Here is a 19,942-nt window from a genome sequence, read left to right as displayed (position 1 = left end):
TAAAATTAATTATCTCTAAGGTCTCATTTAGCTCTAATATCTGTGACCCTCTTGAAACTAAACAATTTAAAACAACCAGACCTGTGGTCTTCAATCAGTCCCTGTTAGTGGACTGTGTGAGATGCTGGGAATAGGAAGACAAAAAAAGTAAGAATTAAAGACAAACTAGTCTGGGTCATGTGGCTAGGGTGGGGGATGAGAGGCAGTCTGAGAGTTTCACTGGTATCCCATGATGTCAGGAGAAATCAAGGAAGTCCTCCAGCACTTTGGCGGGACTCCCTGCTGCCAACTTTTAGACCGTGGACAAGTCTTGTACAGGATGGACGAGCTAGGCTGTAATCCACATAACCAGAAGAAACATCCGATCAATGAGTTCAGATTCACTGGAGTAAAGGATGAATTAACAACTTGACAAGAGTTGCCCCAGGAAGAACTAAATTAACTATTTAATGGGTTTTTTCAAATGGTATTTTATTGATACACTTTTTGACAACAATCATTTTCCAATATTTCTTCCCATTCCACTTTAAAAAAAAAAAGCTTAAGGAAAACCAGCAGATAATAGTTACAACTGACAGGACATGCAATATTCTACATTAATAATTTACTATTTCTTCACAGAGACTTTTAACATGTTATCTGGAACCAATATCAGTCATTGTATTGAAGTACCTTTTGATTTTGTTTTCATTTATATTTTTATAAACTTGGTCTATTATTTCCCCGGTTCTGCTTTCTTTATCCTCTATGTGTCTTCACATCTCTCTAAATCCTTTGTGTTCATCAGCTTCCACTGTATTTGTTTAGCCTTTTCCCAATCCAAGTGCATGTACTTTTTCAGTTCTCAACTACCACGAACTGCTGAGTCTTTTGAGAGCTACAGGCCCTTTCTCCTTGTGGGGTGCAAGCTCCATAGTGGGAGTTCTAGACAAAGGAGTACGAACTGTTAACTTTTCTATCTTAATTTCAAATAATTTTTTCCACTGTTTGGCAAGTCTTAAAACAGTTGGCAGGGACAGCTAGGTGGTGCAGTGAGTACAGCACTGGCCCTAGAGTCAGGAGCTAGTTCAAATCAGACCTCAGACACTTGACACACTGTGTGTGTGACCTTGGGCAAGTCACTTAAATTAAAAGTTGGTACAGCTCCACCCAATGGCTTATTATTCCCACAAGCCTTCAAACTTTATTTCTGATTTGATGGGTAAGGCATCTCAGTTGTCTTATTGCATTTCTCTCATTATTACTGATTCAGAGCATTTTTTTCACATGTGGTTGATAGCATTTCGAACTGTTCACATCTTTTGAATAAGATTAATTCTTTATTTCACTAGTCTTTTTAATATCAGGCTAAATAAGGCTGATCACTCCCAACTACTCTCTAAATTAAGTGCTTTAATTTTAAGTCTTTCATAGCCCAAGCAAAGTAAAAGTTAAATTGTGATTGAAATGCCAGGGAGCAACTAGGTGCTATTAATCAACAAAGTAATTAAGTGGATTAGAGATGCTGTTCAAGGCATTGGCACACAATACCCAAGACCCAACATTGACTTTGCCCTGAAATTCTCTGTAATGTTTGAACAGCGGTTTTTTGCAGAACTTGCCAAAGATTGCATTTCTGGTTTTATAGTTAATTTAGTTTGTCACTTCCTATTAAATAGGACTTGGTTACACTACCTTAGAAACTGAGGTTAAGTGCTAGCTGTGGCAGAAACATCTCTAAGCACTGGGCACATATTGGTAATCCCTCTCCCATGATGTCGGGCTAATTCGAGAGTTAAACGGGGCATTTCACTGAGCTATACAGTTCTTACTCACTCTCAACAAGATAAAGGTCTTTTTTCCTTTCCACTTGAAAATTACAGTGTTACACTGTCACTTTCTCTATAATCTCTCTTGTGGGTACATCCTAAGATTCCAATTCTATAACATTCTTCTGGAATATTTGAGATTTCCCCTGTATTCCTTTAGCAATCATAGAAAATGCTACAATTTTTAAAACTTACATTATTAGGCATTTTATTGATATTCTTTCATTTGTGTTTTATCTGTCTGCTGCCTTATTACACTGGGAAGCTCTTTAAAGGCAGGGACTGACAGCATCTTCTTGGAATACTGCCTCCATTGTGCACAGTATTGTATATATTTTATAGTGGGTACTGAATACATTTGCTAGAAGGAAAGCCAGCCAATATTTTTTTACTATAAAATGTTCACTGGATCACAGTACATTTGTACCCTGTGCTGAAAGGTTATTCACAAGTCTTTTCCTGGGGCATTAATATACTCTAAGACAGGCATTTCAAGTTTGTCGTGTATTTTATATGGAAGGGAGGTCCTGAACAGTACTTTAAAATAAGAGATTCTAAACCTTTTTTCATGTCACAAACCCTTTAACAGTCTGGTGAAGCCTATGAACTCCTTTTCATAATGTTTTCAAATGCATAAAATAAAATACAAAGGATTACAAAGGAAAAGAATTTTAAGTAATCCAATTTTTTTAAAGTTTATAGACCCCTGAGTTAAGAATCCCTGAATTAAAAAGATCTGATCAAAAAGACTGACTTTCCCATCAAGGTGTAGAGGCAAAAAATATATGCGTATTAACCATGCTCTGGCCAACCTGTAGGAGCTACCATCCTGCTTCTTGGAGGAGACGTCCAGCCAACCAACTCTGGCACTCTCCATGGGACCGCTGAGAACCCAAGGCTGTCAATGCAGTATTAGAGGATCAGAGTGGTTTGAATAGTAACAGGCTACACGTCCGTAGTTTTCCTTCACAATCTGGTGAAATACCCTTTAATGTTCACCTTCATAATCCTACCTATTCTTTCTTGGTAACCAGGGCCACCATCCTTACTATCATGTCAGCTGCCATGTTATTTAAACATCTGTTGAATGAGATGTATAGTTGTGAAGTGTGTTGACACTGCCAATTCACTTCATTTCCCTATATCCCAGCAACCTGGAAGTAGTATATGGGAAGCCAAAATTGTTTCTTCCAGGTACGTATAAACAACTGAGACACACGAACCCTATCCTCACTCTACTGTGGAAAACAACCAGTTTAGGAAAGGGTTAGCATGACATTTTTTCAGTCAGTCATGTCCAACTCTTCCTAACCCCATTTGGGTTTTCTTAGCAAAGATACTGGATTGGTTTGCCTTTTCCTTCTCCAGCTCATTTTACAGATGAAGAAACCAAGAGTCAAGTGACTTGCCCAGGGGTCACACAGCTAGCATCTGAGGCCAGATTTGAACTCCTAGTAGTCTTCCTAACTCCAGCATCAGAACTCTACCCATTGTACCACCTCGCTGCCCAATATGATATATATATGGGTGTGTTAAATCCTCTACCAGTGTACCAGAAGTGGTATTCTGTTTCCAATTATCTATTGAGAATTTAATGTCATCTATGCCATTCAAAGACATCTTTAAAAAAAAAAAAAGCATTTTCAGCACATTATCCCTACATGAAGTCCATTAATAAGCCCTGTCATGCACTTTATTTAAAGTTCTGGGATACATGAACTAATACTATCATTACCTGTAATTTTAAAACAGTAGAGATCAAAAAGTTGTCCATTAACTATATTTCTAGTTATCTAAAATTGTAGAAAACAAGTACTAATTCCACAAAATAAAAAATTAACCCCCAAATGTTGAAAACAGAATTTTGATCATTTTAATTCAGAGATTAGAAGTGCTTTCTGGGAAATAATAAGGACCTTAGTATGTTACATTTTGTTCAAATAAACAATACATTTCACAAACTAGGTTTCTGATTTACATTTTGAGCACAGCCAGCGTGCAGTTTTTATTTGAAAACATAATTTAATATTTTTTCTAAAACAATAATACAAATATTAAATTCTAAAAACACTGACATTCAACTGTCAAACATATATTCATCAAAATGAGGTAAATATTCTATGTCATCTGCTGAAGAACTTAATACTGAAGTGGAAAAAAATTCATCAAGAATATCTGTCTTTAGGGGATTTTCAAAGTTTAATGTTTTAGCACAAGAATTATTTGTTAATGAGTCCATCTGAACTTCATACTGACTTTGTTTTACAGGACTATGATAATTATGGTCTTTGCTAGGATATGCAGAAGAAAACCCACTGACAAAGTCACTAGGTGTTGGTGTTGTGTTACAGTTATCTACCATCTCCAAATATTCACAATCATTTTCTCTATCCATTGGAAGTTCTGTTGAGGCAACAGTTGTAGTAGAAGACAGTAATTCTGCTAAAAATTCTTCATGAGTTGGGCTATGACACAGGGAAATATCGGAATGTGTGGTACCCTTAGGTTTATTATCTGTGGCACTGATATGATCCTGGAGTTCCATTAACAGGCCTTGCAGTGATTCACATTCCCTGGGAGATGCATCCTGGGGCAAGTGCTTTGTACTTTTCCTTGGAGACTTTCCATTTATTTGGAGAGCCTGAAGAGTGGCCAGTTTTTGCTTTTTTGCCTTAAGTTTTTTAAGAAGTTTTAGACGAAGTTTATGAGTTTGACTCTCATGTGTCCCTGAAGAGATGTGATTTTCATTTCCGTTAAAACTGTGCTTAGGAGGTATCCCACTAGAGGGAGGCTGAACATTTTTATGCAAGGATTTAGTCAAAACCTTTGTACCTTCCCGAATTTCATCAGGTATTAAAGATGTACTAATATTTGACGGTGAAGAGTTAAGAACTGGAAGTGAGTTGCACGCAGACCTGGGTGTTTTCTTGGGTGTTTGAGGACTTGTTTGATTGGTTATACCTTTAGGTTTAAAGCCCCGAAAATTATTGGCCCTTTTAACCAGAGAGTTCAAGTCAGTTGTCTTTTGCAAATGGACCTTTCTTTCATTAGCTGAGGCACAAGATGGCATAAAAGAAACTCCCTTGTTTAGTAATCCTTTTACCCAACTTCCTACAAACTTTTTTTTCTGTGATTGGGACTGTGAAGAATTATGTGTTGAATCCAGGACTATACTTTGGAAATCTCCTGCAATACCATTTGCTGTTTTCAAGTTAGATACTTGAGATAAGACGCTTTGTTCTGACACAAGTTTTTCAACCTTTGGTGAAAGGACTGGACTTGATACAGCACCCTTCTCCAAGGCGATGGAAGAAAATGTAACTGTAGTCTCTTGAATTTGTAATGGCTTCTCTCCTTGTGGAAGAGTAGTCACATGTACTGTGCCTGAAATATTTTCTGGACTCGGCTGATCCGATTTCAAATCAATACTAGCATGGTGAGTTAGGATACTAGTAGACAGAGTTTGAGGTTGGACAGGTGCTTCCCTACACGGAGTTGGCTGTGAAGAAGCTAATACTAATTCTTGCTTTTGCAAAGCGTCCATTTCCACCACTGCCTTATCTCTTATCCCAGACTCATCTTCTACCACAGGCTGGTTTTCAATTGGATTGCCCTCAGAATCCACATGAATTTCTGTAAGGGTCAAAGTTATGACATCACTATCTACCAAATCTTCTAGACCAGATAAACTGTACTCGGCATCTGCTGCTACTACACACTGTGTATCAGCAGTTGGAGCACTTAGAACGTCCTCCTGATTGAATGTTGGAAACGTTTCAGCGGCAGCATCGCCACCAGCACCAGCACCAGCACACACTGCCAGAGCTCCTGGTTTGGAATCACTGAGGCTGAAGCTTCCTGTCTTTCTAATTGGAAAGTCTACACTGGACTTGTCTATTGTTTGGGAAACATCTCTTTCCCAGATAACAATGTGAGCCTCAGAAGCAGGAACTTCCAATCTCTGGTGTCTCTTACAGTACGGTCCTTTTAAATCATCACATTCTAGCCAAGTTCCTGAAAAAATAAAGTAAACAACTTAAACACTCAGAGATTACTCGGTCTGTGTACGTGCGAGCTACTTCCCTGTGTTAAAGGCAGCTACTCCTTTGCCCCTCAGCCTCCATATCTGACTACTGCATAACCCTTCACAACACACCAGCGCCTGCCCCGGACAAATGCCAAAGGTCCTTCCCTTTACTAATAAAGGCAGCATCCTTACACGTCAATGCTCAAGAACTGCGGCAGTTATCTGGACAGTCTGGCTGTGCCCTGTCCCTCCCCACCCTCAATATTTAAGGGTCCTATTAAGAATTATTAGGAACTGAATGAGCATTGCAAATAATATCTAAAATTAAGTCACCACCCCAAAAATCAGGTCTCAAAAACAATTTTGTTAGAAAGACAATTTTTGGTTAACTGAGCTAAAAAAATGAACATACAGATATAAACAGCTGTGGCAGTAAGTTTTTAAATCCTGTTAGATTCTAACAAAGAACCCTGTGTGCTTCACGACATTCTCAATATAACAAAATAACAAAATTCTGGCAGAATTTCCAGTTTTCTTTCAGATAACTGTAAGCTATTTATAGTCTCTGATACCTAGAGGCAGAAAGTGCCTCAAGTCATACGCGTACCTCTTTGATTACTAAACTTTTTTGACTCTTCGTCTTCTACCATGCAGCAGATAAAAAGAAAATACCACGTTCCTGACAAACAAAAAAGCATTTTTGCATGGGAAGAAATAAGACTAGAGCCAATGATTTATTTATTAGCCAAGCTCAAGGACAGGCACCAAACAACAAATATGATCCTTTATGCTCCCGATGAGCTACTTCAATAACCAGACGACGATCTACATCAGAGACTGAACACTGGAGCAATATAAAGACATCACTGCCTTCCTTTTTCCCCCTTTCTATCTTTTTTTTCAACCTTTCACATCTACAACTTGCTGAAAAGAGTAGGAAGCTGAGAAAATGATGAAACAGTAAACAGCCTGATGATGATGCTGGGACTCACCAGGTAACGTAAATTTAAGATGCTGGAAGGTAGGTCTTATTTTTGACTTTTGTCTTTGGACCACCCTAGCGCACTGTACATAGGAATCACTTAGTAAACATTTGTTGAAAGCATGAGAAGACACCTTCCCCAATCCTTTGCAGAGGCAGGTGATTCCAAAGTGTGGAAAGCTACATATATTTTCCAGACTTTTGTTGATATATGGAACAAAACCAATTGATTTTTTCTTCTCTTCCTCTTTTTTTCCCCTTTAAAAATTTCCTTTCTTACATGAGATAGCTCTCTGAGATGGAGCAAGGGAGAGATTCTGAGAGAAATGTAGGTGATGTCAAAATAAAAGAGATCAGTGACATTTTCAAGAAAACAAATGGCTGTTGAAGGCTCTCCTCTACAAATTTCTTATTAAGGTTGGAATACAGCCAAGGGCAAATGTAATATCTGAATTTCACTCAGGCTTAGCACTTTCATGAGCTTAGTCTAAGTAAGGGAGAAACCCTTTACTTTAAATAATTATATCTGAGAACAGATAAACCACAACAAGAATTTGTTAAAGAGGTTAACAGAATTTTTCTTTAGCTATAATATTTCTATATTTAAGACCTTTGGTGGAATGAACAAATTCTCCTATCTGGTTGTGCCTTTACATGTGAAACAGATATTTGTGTGTTTATGCACATATATCTATATGCGTAAACACACACATACAACTAAGTTATTACAGCCTTTTCTCATTTAAAGGTAAGGATAAAAAAGATTGCAAACTTGATAATTTGAATTCTTAACTACATACACAAAATCAGCCAGCATTATCAAAAGAAAGTACTTTTCTTTGAAAGTACTTCTTATTGTCTATTTCAACAAATACTTTAAAACTTCATTTTTAATAGCATGCATTGCAAAAATCAACTTAAAATACTTACCATCAGAATTCAAAATCCAAGTTATAAAATGTTTTTCATTTATTTGATATTGAATCACACAAGTTATTTGGTAGAAAAAGCCTTCGAAATGAAATGAATAGAACTGCAAGTCATTACATGGCAAGCCTTCTACAAAGTGCAGCATTAATACTGAAGATACTCTAGAGGGAAACAGAAAAGAGAAGTCAAACAAATAATACCATATGTCTTGTTATACAAAAAAGAGTCTGAAGCTAACAAGTCACATACAATTCATTTTCAGGGCTGACTGCTAACATATTGAAGCAGTAATTTTTTTCTGAGCCCCTCCAGATGTGTTTCTTAATTAGAACTGAAGAACTCTTTTAAAAGTGTGTAACACAAAACTCTCCTCAGAAGGGTTATCACTCACAGTTGGAAGCTATCATGCAATAAGGTTCTATCACAGGCCATTAAGCAAAAATTGCTTTGCAAAATATACCCATTAAGTCTTATAAGGAAATCTCCAAGTAGCCACAACTACCTTGTACAATCAAACTCAGACCCTCAAAAATCTTTCTCTGAGATTTCCCCAAATTAGTTGTTCTAACTGGTAGTTTAAGAAAACAGGAGTCATCATTTTAAAATATAAGGAATTCAGATAAAAATGGGAAGAATGTTATGAACTGATGCAGAGTGAAGTAAGTAGAATCAGGAGAACAGTATCAACAATGACAAAGGAAAAAGAATGCTAAAAGGAAAACAAACTCTGAGCCCTATAATTACTAATCTTTGTCTCGGTGAACAAATTACGAAACATACTTCCCTTGTCCTGGTAAAGAAGTGAGGATGATACAGGTAGATTGTCATGCAATGGATCACTGTGCTATCTGGTTCTGTTTAACAGTTTTTGTTATGAGGTAAGGTTTAGTGCTTGGGGGTGAGGGAGAAAGGACATCTGCAGAGTTTAGAATGAAATGTGACACAAAAAAGGAATCAATAAAACCTCTTGAAGATATGCCAATTTGATGTAATCTTAGGCTACAGTAAGGGAAGAATAGTATCCAGGTCAAGGGTAGCTAGGTGCCACAGTAGATAGAGTGCCAGGCCTGGAGTCAGGGAGACACCTCTTGGGGCAGCTAGGTGGTACAGTGAGCAGAGCACTGGCCCTGGAGTCAGGAGGACCCGAGACACTAGATTCCTCTTCCTGAGTTCAAATCTGCTTCAGACACTTTACGAGCTCTGTGACCCTGGGCAAATCACTTCACCCTATTTGCCTGTTTCCTCATCTGTAAAATGAACTGGAGAAAGAAATAGCATTCCGCCACTCCAGTATCTCTAACAAGAAAACCCCAAATGGGGTCAACAAAGAGCCAGACACGACTGAAAACGACTAAACAACAAGGGACTTCTTAGTCTCATTCAGAATATCGTATTCAGTTCTAGGATCAGCATTTTAGCAAGGCTACTGATGAGCTATCTAGAAGAGGCCAATCAGGAGGATAAAGGTAAGGACATTCCGATGTCTGAAGAAATGTCGCACGGAAGAGGGATTAAACTCCTACTTGGCCAAATCTACGGCACAACGAGGGGCAATATGAAAAGTAAATCTACATTTGATGCATGTTAACTACAGTAACAACATCATTAACTGTTTGTGACATGAGTGCAAATTAGTGTGGTTGTGTTGTGATGGTTTTTAAATTGTATGACAGCAAAACACAGAATGCAGTGGCATTCAGCAGCATATGAGTTGAGGTGAAGACGGATGAAGTGATCCAGGAATGGGTTTTGGAAAGGAATGAACGGCAACAGAACAAGGGGCACAGGATTCGAGGAAGGAAGATAAAGTAAAGTTGAACTTGTTAACTAGAGTGTCATTACTGAAAGGAGGAAAACGAGGCCAGATGGGAGAGATAGAGTGTGAAAAACTTTGGACAGCTCCTAACAATCAGAGTTAACCCAACGTGGAATGGGCTATCTAGTGAGGTAGTAGGTTCCACTTCACTGAAGATCTTAAAGCAAAGGCTTGTTGACCATTTGTTGAGTATGGTATAGAGGACATTTCTGTTTAGGTACTGATCAGACTAAATGACTCATGATCCCTTTCAAACCTGAAATTCTGTAAAATTATATTTGGAGAAGAGTTCAAATTGTAAAAACAAAAGAATGGAGGAAAAAAAACCGATATAATTTCTTAGGAACTAAAGTTCCTAGCAATTCCAAAATTCTGTCTCCAATACTGCTAAAAATAACAATTGTCTAGTCTATGGATTATTGTTAAATCAGCCTGAAGTTGGGCCCTGAATTAAGTACGAATGAAATTAATCCTTTTTTAGCCTGTAAGAAAACTGTCAAAGTGTCCCTTCTACTGATTTTTCAAAAGCTGCCAAAACTCAGTTTCTCAAGATGTTCTGCTGAAATGAACTTCACAGTGTTTCTTAACATTTCAGATTAATCACATAATTATTATGAATTACTCCTAATTATGCATTTAGCTGCAAAGCAATCAAATCTTCAAATTACAAATGCCCCTCAATATATAAAATGTATTTCTAGAAATATGCCCGTGCAGCAAAATTCTAGACATTAGATCCTATTTCCCCTATTTTTTTCCAATTATAAAATTAAAGATGTGTTTTTTTCTAAACCTTTAGCCCCTAACTCTCCACTTCTCATTAGGTCTCACTGTTTTGTTGTTTTTGTGTCTCGTTATATACCAAAAGAGTCCCAACATACTCTACTGCTAATTATATGAAGGTACCTACAGGCTAGATGCTGAAACCTCTTTAAATTCTTTGTTCTTCATTCATAAAAATAAGAAGATCTGGTCTGTATCAACTTAACATCTGAAAACATTCTTTTTTGAACTTGTTTTAGCCAGTGAAGTAAATTGCATTAAATAAAAAAAAATAGTTGGTAGGAAAAACTCAGAAGTCATTTTAATTTTTTCCAGTTTTTAAACTTTAAGAACTTGGGTTGGATGTTGTATAGAAAAAAAGCTTAGAATGCAGGAGATAGGGACAGCTAGGTGGCGCAGTGAGTAGAGCACCAGCCCTGGAGTCAGGAGGACCCGAGTTCAAATCTGGATTCAGACACACTAACTAGCTGTGTGATCTTGGGCAAGTCACTTGACCCCAACTGCCCTGCCTTCCCCCCTCAAAAAGAAAAAAAAAATGCAGAAGATGTGTCGATCATTAAGCATTTATTAAATTTCTTCTACATACCAGGCACTGTGCTGAGTGCTAGAAATGTGAAAACAAAAATTAAACAGTCCCTCCCCTAAAGGAGGTTATATTTTAATAAAGGATACAATTTGTACACATAAGTAAATACAAAATAGGTGGACCAGATAAGGCCTCCTGTAGGAGGGGGGTACATGCGTTGAGCTTTGAAAGAAATAAAAATTCTAAAACGCAGAAGTCAGGAAGTACATTCTAGCCTTTGGGAGAGAGAGTATGTTTTAAGGAAAAGCAAGGCAGTCAACTGGGATGGACCATAGCGTATAAAGCTAACGTATAACAAACTGTGAAAATTGGTTGGACAAATGTTAAACAAGGGAGTTCAGTGAGCAGTGAGACCTTCACACTATGAAAATCACACATACCTTTTGTGGAGCATGGACTGCAGAGGGCAGAAACTTGATGCCAATTACAAATTAGGAAGCTAACATAATAGTCCAGGCAAAAGATGATAAATAGTTTCTATTCTAGGAAATGATTTTATTCTCCAGTTAAAGCAGAAGGCAGATCTTAACAATGCTCATTTTCTAGATTTTAAAGTGACTGTTTTGGGTGCTTAGCCTCTTGGTGCTAAGTAGTAACTCTAAGTATCAGTGCCTAAGGTGAGGTGAAGTAGAGCAAAACTGAATTCTAGAGTTTCTGTGGAAGCTTCAATGTCACACTACTTCTCCACAGGCAGAGGCTTTCTCCTCACACTGCTCCTTTTCACCTTTTCTTTTCTTCCATCCCCTGGGTGCTATTCCCTACAATTCAACTCTTCTTATAGCTTAGGACATGTACAGTTGAAGTCCCTGAGGCTCAGTGATCACAGAATTCAGAAATGGGCTCCATGAGGTCCTCTAATCCAAACAGACCAATCATCCCCTGCTACAATACTGACTTTGTCTAAAGACCTGACATAACCAAGAACCTACTTCTACTCTAACTGCTAGTTTTTTGGGTTTTTTTTTCATAGGCAGCTAAAATCTGACTCTCAGGGGTTTAATACAAGTCTGATGCTACTTTCACATTCTAACTCCATAGAGCTTGGGCCTGAGCTTTTCTCACCATTCCAGAAATGCTCCAGCCTGTCAAGATCCTTCCTCAAGTGTATCACCCAGAACTGCTCAGGGGCTGGGTAAGAGCTGTGCTGGGCAGGGTCTAGGGCTGAGAGATGGAAGGGGAGACTCTAGCTCGACCTTATAACACCTGTGGGAAGATGGTATTAATGGAATGGACATTATTTGTCTTGAGAGAAAGGATGGGATTTCAAGGCCTATATCCATCCAAGTCTACTATCTTAAGATGTTAGCCCAGCTTCTTCAGTAGAAATCCTAACTTGCTGCATAATTTTATGTGAGATCAACTGCTTCTCAAGATAATGTCATCAGACTCCTTCCCATAGCAGAGTAGCCACTGTGTGCCACACTAATGATCTGAAGCATATTAAAGGCACAATTGTTCAATGTTCTAGCCAAATAACTTGTAATGTAAAAAATTTAAAATTTCACTATTGATTATATAAGGTTTAAAATTTTAAACTAATACCTAAGAATATAAGATATGATGAAAATAACCTACAAATGGCATTTAAAAATAAATTTAATACATTGCAAAAGTGTATTACACAAAAAATGGCAACTATAGATGAGACAGTAAATTGTGTCTTATGCTTAGAATAAATAAAATCCTTATTAGCTGTGAGTATACTTTCCACATTTTCAGAAAACAGACGGAACATCTATGAAAATATTAACCATTCTGAATGCATAAAAGAAACCTATTTTGTAAATGATAAAACACTTATTCAGGAGATGGGCAAGACAACTCTGACTAGTATGTGGGGAACATTCTAACAGAGTCCATGAAAATAACAGAATACTGCCCCCAAATAACAATGTAGGCTAAGTCATAACTGAGGTTTTCCTCAGAAAGCAAATTAGCAGGGGTAAGCCAATGACATGACCAAATCCTTACTAATTTAACAATGATGGTCTTTTAAAAATGAAATATTTAGCATGTCAATTCATTCAGTGATTTAATCCACATTTACTTATTATAAGCACGAGAGTACTGTAGGCACTAAAAGATATAGAAATATAAATGAGGCATGCCCTAAGATATTTAAATTTTAGTAGAGGAGGTGACACATTCACAGATAACTATGATGCAAAGTAGAATGTCAGAGCACAAGAGAGATACAAACAGGTACCATTTGAGCTCATTTTTGGCTGGACAACAGGAACAGGAGAAGGATTTGTGAAGGAGATGGCATCTGAGTTGGGTCTTGAAATCTGAACAGGATTTCCACAAGCAGATGAGAGATAAGAGAATGTCAAGCATATGATTTATACAAGGACATGGAGGTAAGCACATGTTTGAGAGATCCTTTTCTTTGGTTGAAGAATATGAGACTAACTGGTATGAAATAATGCTGGAAAAACAGATTAAGGTCAGATTATGGAAGGCTTTGAAAGGCAGGTAACTGGGAGCCACGGAAGATTTCAGGGTAGAAGAGCATTATTAGATCTACGTATTAAGAAGATTAATCTGGCATTGATGTGTAGGGCAGATGGATATTTAGGAAGCTACTGTAATAGCCAAGGTGAGAGGTAATGAGGCCTTGCATTCATTGAAATGGTGGCAGCAGACATGAAGAGGAGTAAATAGATGGGAGAGGTGTCATAATGGTAAATTTGACAGTATTTGGTCACTAAAAGAACAAAGAAGAAATAGGAACTGAAGATAATAATGCAGTTGTGAGTATGGAAAATTAGAAGGAGGAACAGACATCAGAAGAAAGGATAATGAATCCAATTTTAGACATACTGTACTGGAAAGGCCAGTAGGATATCCTGGCAGAGATACGTATCTGAACTTCGGATAAGAGGGGGCAACTGGAAATTGCAAGTTGAAAGAGAGAGATAAGGATTGGAGATTAGCATTTATTTATAGCTAAAGCTATAGAAATAGAAGAGATGACTAAGGAAAAGGACATACAAGAAGGGACTTGAGAAATGCCTATATTAAGGAACACAGGTAGAAGACAGTAAAAGAGAAAGGCAGAAGAACTAAGAGGCTTGAGAAATATATCACAGAGGAGCATTATATTGAAACACAATTAAAACATATGTACAGCTTTCAATACTGCTAAAACCTACAATAATTTCATTTTTAATTGACAATTAGATTTTTATCTATTATATTTACCAATCTAGTTACTAAATAAAATAGCCTAAGCACTTTATGAAAATCCACTTTACCAAAGATGCACCTTGATAGCAAAACACAAATGTAAAGGTTCTAGTTTCAAAATTAAAACTACTGCATTAGGATTTTTAATGGCCACATATATTATACAACATTGGCTGTAGATCCCCCCCTTAAGAGGAAGGTCATTCAAACAGGGGTCCAAACTAGGTCTCATTGACTCTAATTCCTTCCTCCTGCTGCCAGCTAACACAAACTAGGAAGTCTCCTGGTTACACTTAGGATTTGTGAAGGTCCACTCCAGGGGTGGGGAACTTGTGCCCTTCTAAGTCCTTGGGTGTGGCCTTATGACCAAGTCCAAGTTTTAGAGAACAAATCCTTTTATAAAGAGGATTAGTTCTATGAAGTGTGGATTCAGTCAAAGAGCCACACTTGAGGTCCTAGAGGGCCACATGTGGCCTCGAGGCCAAAGGTTCCCCAACCCTTGTACTCTATCCCACCTCAGCCGCTCCCTCTCCACCAAACGCTCTGAAGAAGGCCACTGGGTCTGGGTAGAGCTGCTTATGTGGAAAACAGGAGGTTCTTCAATGACCATAACAAACATATATATATAAACCATATAACAATATTTCAATTCTATCAATTAAAACAACATTTTATAATGAAAAATATTATCTTCATGTTTACAGGTTGTTTACATTTTAAAATACCTACATCTAAATACATTTATACTAGAAATCTGAAGAAAATTGAACTTACTTTTCCAAGACCATTCTCCTCCTTTGTAATTTACTTTTACAATTGTTACATGGACCAAAATGGACAGCATCAAGTGGATGCCACTCAGGTATTACATTTGTGAAGGTTACCAGATTCTTTGAACTCCTAGATAAAAGGATATATATATGCATCACTGTGCTCATTAGAAGACAATTGCTATTATTTTATTTGTCAGTTTAATTCATTTTAGAAAGTTCAAAACTGCTTTTAAAAAAAGACAATTAAAGGACTTTGGCTTTTTTTCAAAATGACTAAAATCTTTAGTCAATCATAAATGTGGCAAGTATGTCTGTATTCATATTAGCTTTAAATATAATAGTTTTTAATAATTTAAAAATTAACATTAGTCAGGCATGGCAACATCTGCCTGTAATCCTGCTACAGAGGGAAGCTGAGGCTAGAAAATCTCTTGGACTCTGGAGTTCTGAGATGTCGGGGGTTAAACCAGTCGAGGCATCCAAACTAAAATCTGCACTGAAAGTGAGCACCAAAGAGCAGAGTGCAGCCAACCTGCCTAAGGAGGGGTGAATTAACACACATCAGAAATCGAAAAGGTCAAAATTTTTGAAAGAAAAAATATGGCTAGCACTTAAGAAGAAAACATTAGTTGAAATTATGTATTAGTAAAAATATACAAGTTGTTCCATTTCTTTGGTTGCATTTTTATAATGAAAGAACACATGCTATCTGAGAACTTCATCATGCGAGACTGCATGGAAATTTGTTTAAACTGAACCTAATCCGAACAGATACTCATTAAAAGACTTCTGAAAAAAAATGCATTTTTTTAAACTGTATGTTTGATATGTTACTGCAATAGGGCACAAAGGAAGAACAAGCATTTCTTAAGTATCTACTATGTGCCAGGCATTATGCTAAGCATTTTATAATTATCTCATTTGACCTTCAGAAAATCCTGGAAGGTTGCTGTTAGGACTCACCCTCATTTTACAGTTGAGGAAACAGAGGCAGACAGAGATCAGGGAACTTGCCCAGGGCACAGAGCTAGTTAGGGAACTAAGGTCTTCCTGATTCCAGGCCCAGTGCTCTACCCACTGAGCCACCTAGCTGCCTCAATAAGACTTCAATAGGACACTGAAGTCCCTCTCCAAAACATATCCTCTTAAAAAAATCCACCTTAGAAACTTGGGTTTAATTTATAATAATGATTAAGAGTGATCAAGCATCATAAATATGCTAAGTCTAAAATACTGAAAAAATAGAAAACTCTAGAGAAAGCTTAGAAAAGATATGTTTTATTGTTTTTAAAATGTGAGTTATAAAGATCACAATGGATGTGTTGAGCAAGAGAGATTCACAAGTATATGAACTATGGTTCTCTTAGTCTCTAAATTCTGAAGACAAATTGATAAAATATGGTTTTCTTTTTTGCATTTCATATCAAAGTGTCAACTTAAAATCACTTTGATGTACTGGTGATTGGTTCCTAAGTAAAGCTTAATTTAGAGAATTAATGTTGAAAATTGAATATTCAACTGAAACAATAAGTAAATGAAGTTGCTTACTGTTTTTCCCTTACAATGCATATTAGCTAGTTCAGCTTTTAGCTGTAACAAATATGCTAAGAAAAGTTTGATGACCTGCTAATTTTGTTTTTAGTTTTTTGACCCTTTGCCTTTTTTTCCTTTCTTATGTTAGTTTTGCTCCTAAAAAAAAAAAGTAGAAGGGGGGAGGGGAGGAAGCAAATTAATTTGGCCTCAAATCTAGGTGGACACTATAGAAGTCTTTAACAGAAAACAAGTCTCAGTGATTTATTCCATTACAGAAGTCTCTCAAATTTTTAGTTATAAGGGAGTGGGTTTAAATGATCATATAATAAGAACTTAAGACAACAGCAAGGATCTAACAAAACATCAAAAGACTCATGATGGAAAGTGCTATCCATATCCAGAAAAAGAACTATGGAATCTGAATGCAGATCAAAGTATACTATTTGCTCTCTCTTTTTTGTTTCTTCTTAGTTTCTCCCATCGATTCTAAGTCTTCTTTGCAACATGACTAATGTGAAAATAAGTTTAATATGAATGTATACATATAGCCTATATCGGACTGCATGCTGTCTTGGGGAGGGGGAATCTGGAAGGAGAGGGAGAAAATTTAGAACTCAAAATCTTAGGGAAGTCAATGTTGAAAACTAAAAATAAATTTTTTTTAAAAATTTTAAATAATCATAAAAATGCCATAGTATTAAGATAATCATCACTGTGATTTTAAACTAAACTACCTTCAAACAGAAAGTCCTCTCAAGGCAACAGATGGAATGCCAAAGTACTTACAGAGTTAATTTCATTTGCTTGTTTAAACAAAGTAATCTCAGTCCTACATGTCAGTGATATTTTTATTTTTCCTTGAACTGTTTAGCCACTCTGCGAGTTATGTGATATAAGGACTTAAGTGTTGTCTGGCTTTGCCCACAACTTCAATTTGCAACCTCACAGCTACAGCCCCATCTTGATTTTTTCATCAATAAAAGAAGGTAAGCAAACTATTTCCTAGCTTTGTTTGTACCTGAAATAGCTGCCAGAAAAATTAGATAATAAAAAGGTCAAATCTAACTTCTCTCCTCAAAAATCTTCCCACTAATACATCCAAGATCAACATTTTCTAGTTTACTAATCAACATAAGGATCAAAGAAAAGATGTGCTTTCACTTGTAACCTGAATGTATTAAAACTAGACCCTTAAGAAGCCACTCTATCCAAACCTTTCATTTTACAGATAGGGTTTAAAGTAATTTGCCCCAAGGTCACACAGGTGAGAATAAGAATTCAGACCCTGTGAACCCAAGTCTAGTCTTTCCTGCTATTATACAATACTGTCTAGATAGCAAAAAGAAGAGGTTTGTTCCTAACTTTAGACTTCCAAACTATTCATCAACTTCTCTCTTCTTCCAGAAAGGGAGAAGTCACAGGCATAATACTAGTTGAATCTCTTCCTTCCCCAATCCCAGTTAAATAGGTAAAAAACATGTTTGTGGTGATTTTCTTGGGTTCAAAAATGATGGAATTGCCTTTTCCCATGCTCACCCCCAGGTGCCAGACTCAGGGTTACAACGTGACCATCTCACCGAGGGGTTTCAAAGCTGGGGCAGCTCATAGCTCAGTTTACCACTTCTGTCAGGAGAAAGAAAAGATGGCCATGGTGGATGGTAAGTCTTCCATGGGACTGAGGGAAGGAATGAGAAAATAGAAGTAACTATTCTTTGAGAATATCTGTCAAATCCTATGACCCTGAAATTGATTTCCCTCCTCTCAGAGGCAGTAATGGGCAATTAGAGACCTCACAGGGTGGTGGGGGAGTAAGGAAAACTCCCCCTACCTCTGCATGGGCAAGTCAGTAAACTTCTCTGGGCCTTCATTCCCTCATCTGATTACAGGCATAATAACACCTGTAGTAATAACTACAGGGGCCTACCTGTCATGAGACTCAAACGAAATAATGTACATAAAAGTCTCTGGAGACTTAAAGTGCTAAGTAAATGTCAATTATTATTATTAAATAGGCTTGTCCTAAGCAAGAGTGGAGCAACCAAGTGTGGCGTGTTTCTAAGGACTCTTATTAATTTTTATTGAGCAGAAAACTTAGGGAGACTTATAAGCACTGGATATTCTGTTTCCCTTTTTAAACATTTATCAACCTAGGACTAAACCACCCTATTCCCCGCCCCCCACCCCCAAACCACAGAGTATTCCTTGATTTCAAATTTTGTGTGCCTGACATACTTACAAAGCTACAATGCTTTTAAAAATAATGTCAATAAAAATATCTAACCTCTGCTGATATTTGTTTCCACATTGAGAACACTCAAAGTTCCAAGAAAAAGTTGACATGAAGAGTGTTTCAATGAGAGGTTCCATTTGTAGAAGCAAGGGAAATGCAAACACAGGACTTTCCATATTACCTTCAAAAAGGAAAAAATAAGTGCTTTTAGAAGACAGGTTTTTAAACACAAGCAAGAAGCATTCAAGAACATTAGTCTTGTTTTATTTACTAATATAACTGTCGTCCTACTAAATAATGACTGCACATCTAATTTTTGAGTGGAAAAAAATGTGATTCTCCACTCCCCACCTACTCCCACAATTCTTGGCTAAAGGTTCCATAATTTAACATCTCTTTTTTTCTTCTCCAGTGGAAGACTATTGTGACCACTTACTGTGAAAGGGTAAATTAGGTAGGAGGAAAAGAAAAGTGGGGGGTGGGGGGAGAGAAGGGAAAGCAAGGGGAAGGGAACATTTTTTCTGATGAATTAAGGAAAGCCTAACCTTAGGATCCAAGTTTGATCAAAGACTCTTACTGATGAGTTTGTTTTGCCATAAATGATTTTAGCTATAGATCTTGAAATAAAATAACTTGTGAAAAAGAATCTTGGAATTTAAGAACTAGAAGAGATCTTGAATATTTTCCAGCGTTTTTATTCCTTATTTCACATACTGAAGTTCAAAGTTGTTAAATAACATGCCCAAAGCTACAAAGCTTGTTAATGGCAAAACTACGAATAGAACCTCTCTAAGCTCCTAGTCACCTTGGTTAAAGTCTAATTCTTTCTCAGAAGAATTAATTTCAAGAAATTTAGGTGTCAGTAAAGATCATCAAATATGGCTACTATCTTTAAAAGAAAATTAATTATAATTATCAGGCTTGGCACTGAAGAAAAGAAGAGAAAATAAACCTGCCACCTACCCTGTGCTGAGCTGGGAGCCTCTTATGGGTGTGGAACACTGTATGAAGTATCAGAGCCCACAATGTGGAGAGAAGTTTTGCTGCACATATACATGCATGCATGTGTGTGTATCTATAAATGCTGGCTTCCATGTTTTACAACCAGTAAACAAGTCAACGATGGGAAACACTATCAATTTCCCTTTTACACTCAGCTCTCAAGCTCTAATGTAGGATACAACACGCAAACAACTATATAACAAGAAATATAAAAGATACACTGGATAATCCAAAGAGGGAAGGCACAAGCATTAAAGGAGATCAGGTGAGGCTTTGTGTAGAA

At 37.1% G+C, this 19,942-nt stretch overlaps 1 protein-coding gene across 1 annotated transcript in view; it reads right to left on the bottom strand.

Moving 5' to 3' along the window:
- Positions 1-450: 450 nt before the first annotated feature.
- USPL1 (ubiquitin specific peptidase like 1) overlaps positions 451-19,942 on the bottom strand; it is a 43,881-nt gene continuing 24,389 nt past the window's right edge. The window contains exons 6-9 of the mRNA XM_036744970.1: positions 18,709-18,838; positions 14,896-15,021; positions 7,748-7,908; positions 451-5,822 (exon numbers count right to left, since the gene is read on the bottom strand). Coding sequence (XP_036600865.1) covers positions 3,886-5,822; positions 7,748-7,908; positions 14,896-15,021; positions 18,709-18,838 — 2,354 coding nt within the window. The 3' untranslated portion in view covers positions 451-3,885. The remainder of the gene's footprint in view (positions 5,823-7,747; positions 7,909-14,895; positions 15,022-18,708; positions 18,839-19,942) is intronic.

This window comes from Trichosurus vulpecula, chromosome 2, assembly GCF_011100635.1.
Source record: "Trichosurus vulpecula isolate mTriVul1 chromosome 2, mTriVul1.pri, whole genome shotgun sequence".
Lineage (NCBI taxonomy): Eukaryota > Metazoa > Chordata > Mammalia > Diprotodontia > Phalangeridae > Trichosurus > Trichosurus vulpecula.
Note: the sequence above shows the minus strand (reverse complement) of the source record. Positions and strands in the feature narration are given on the sequence as shown.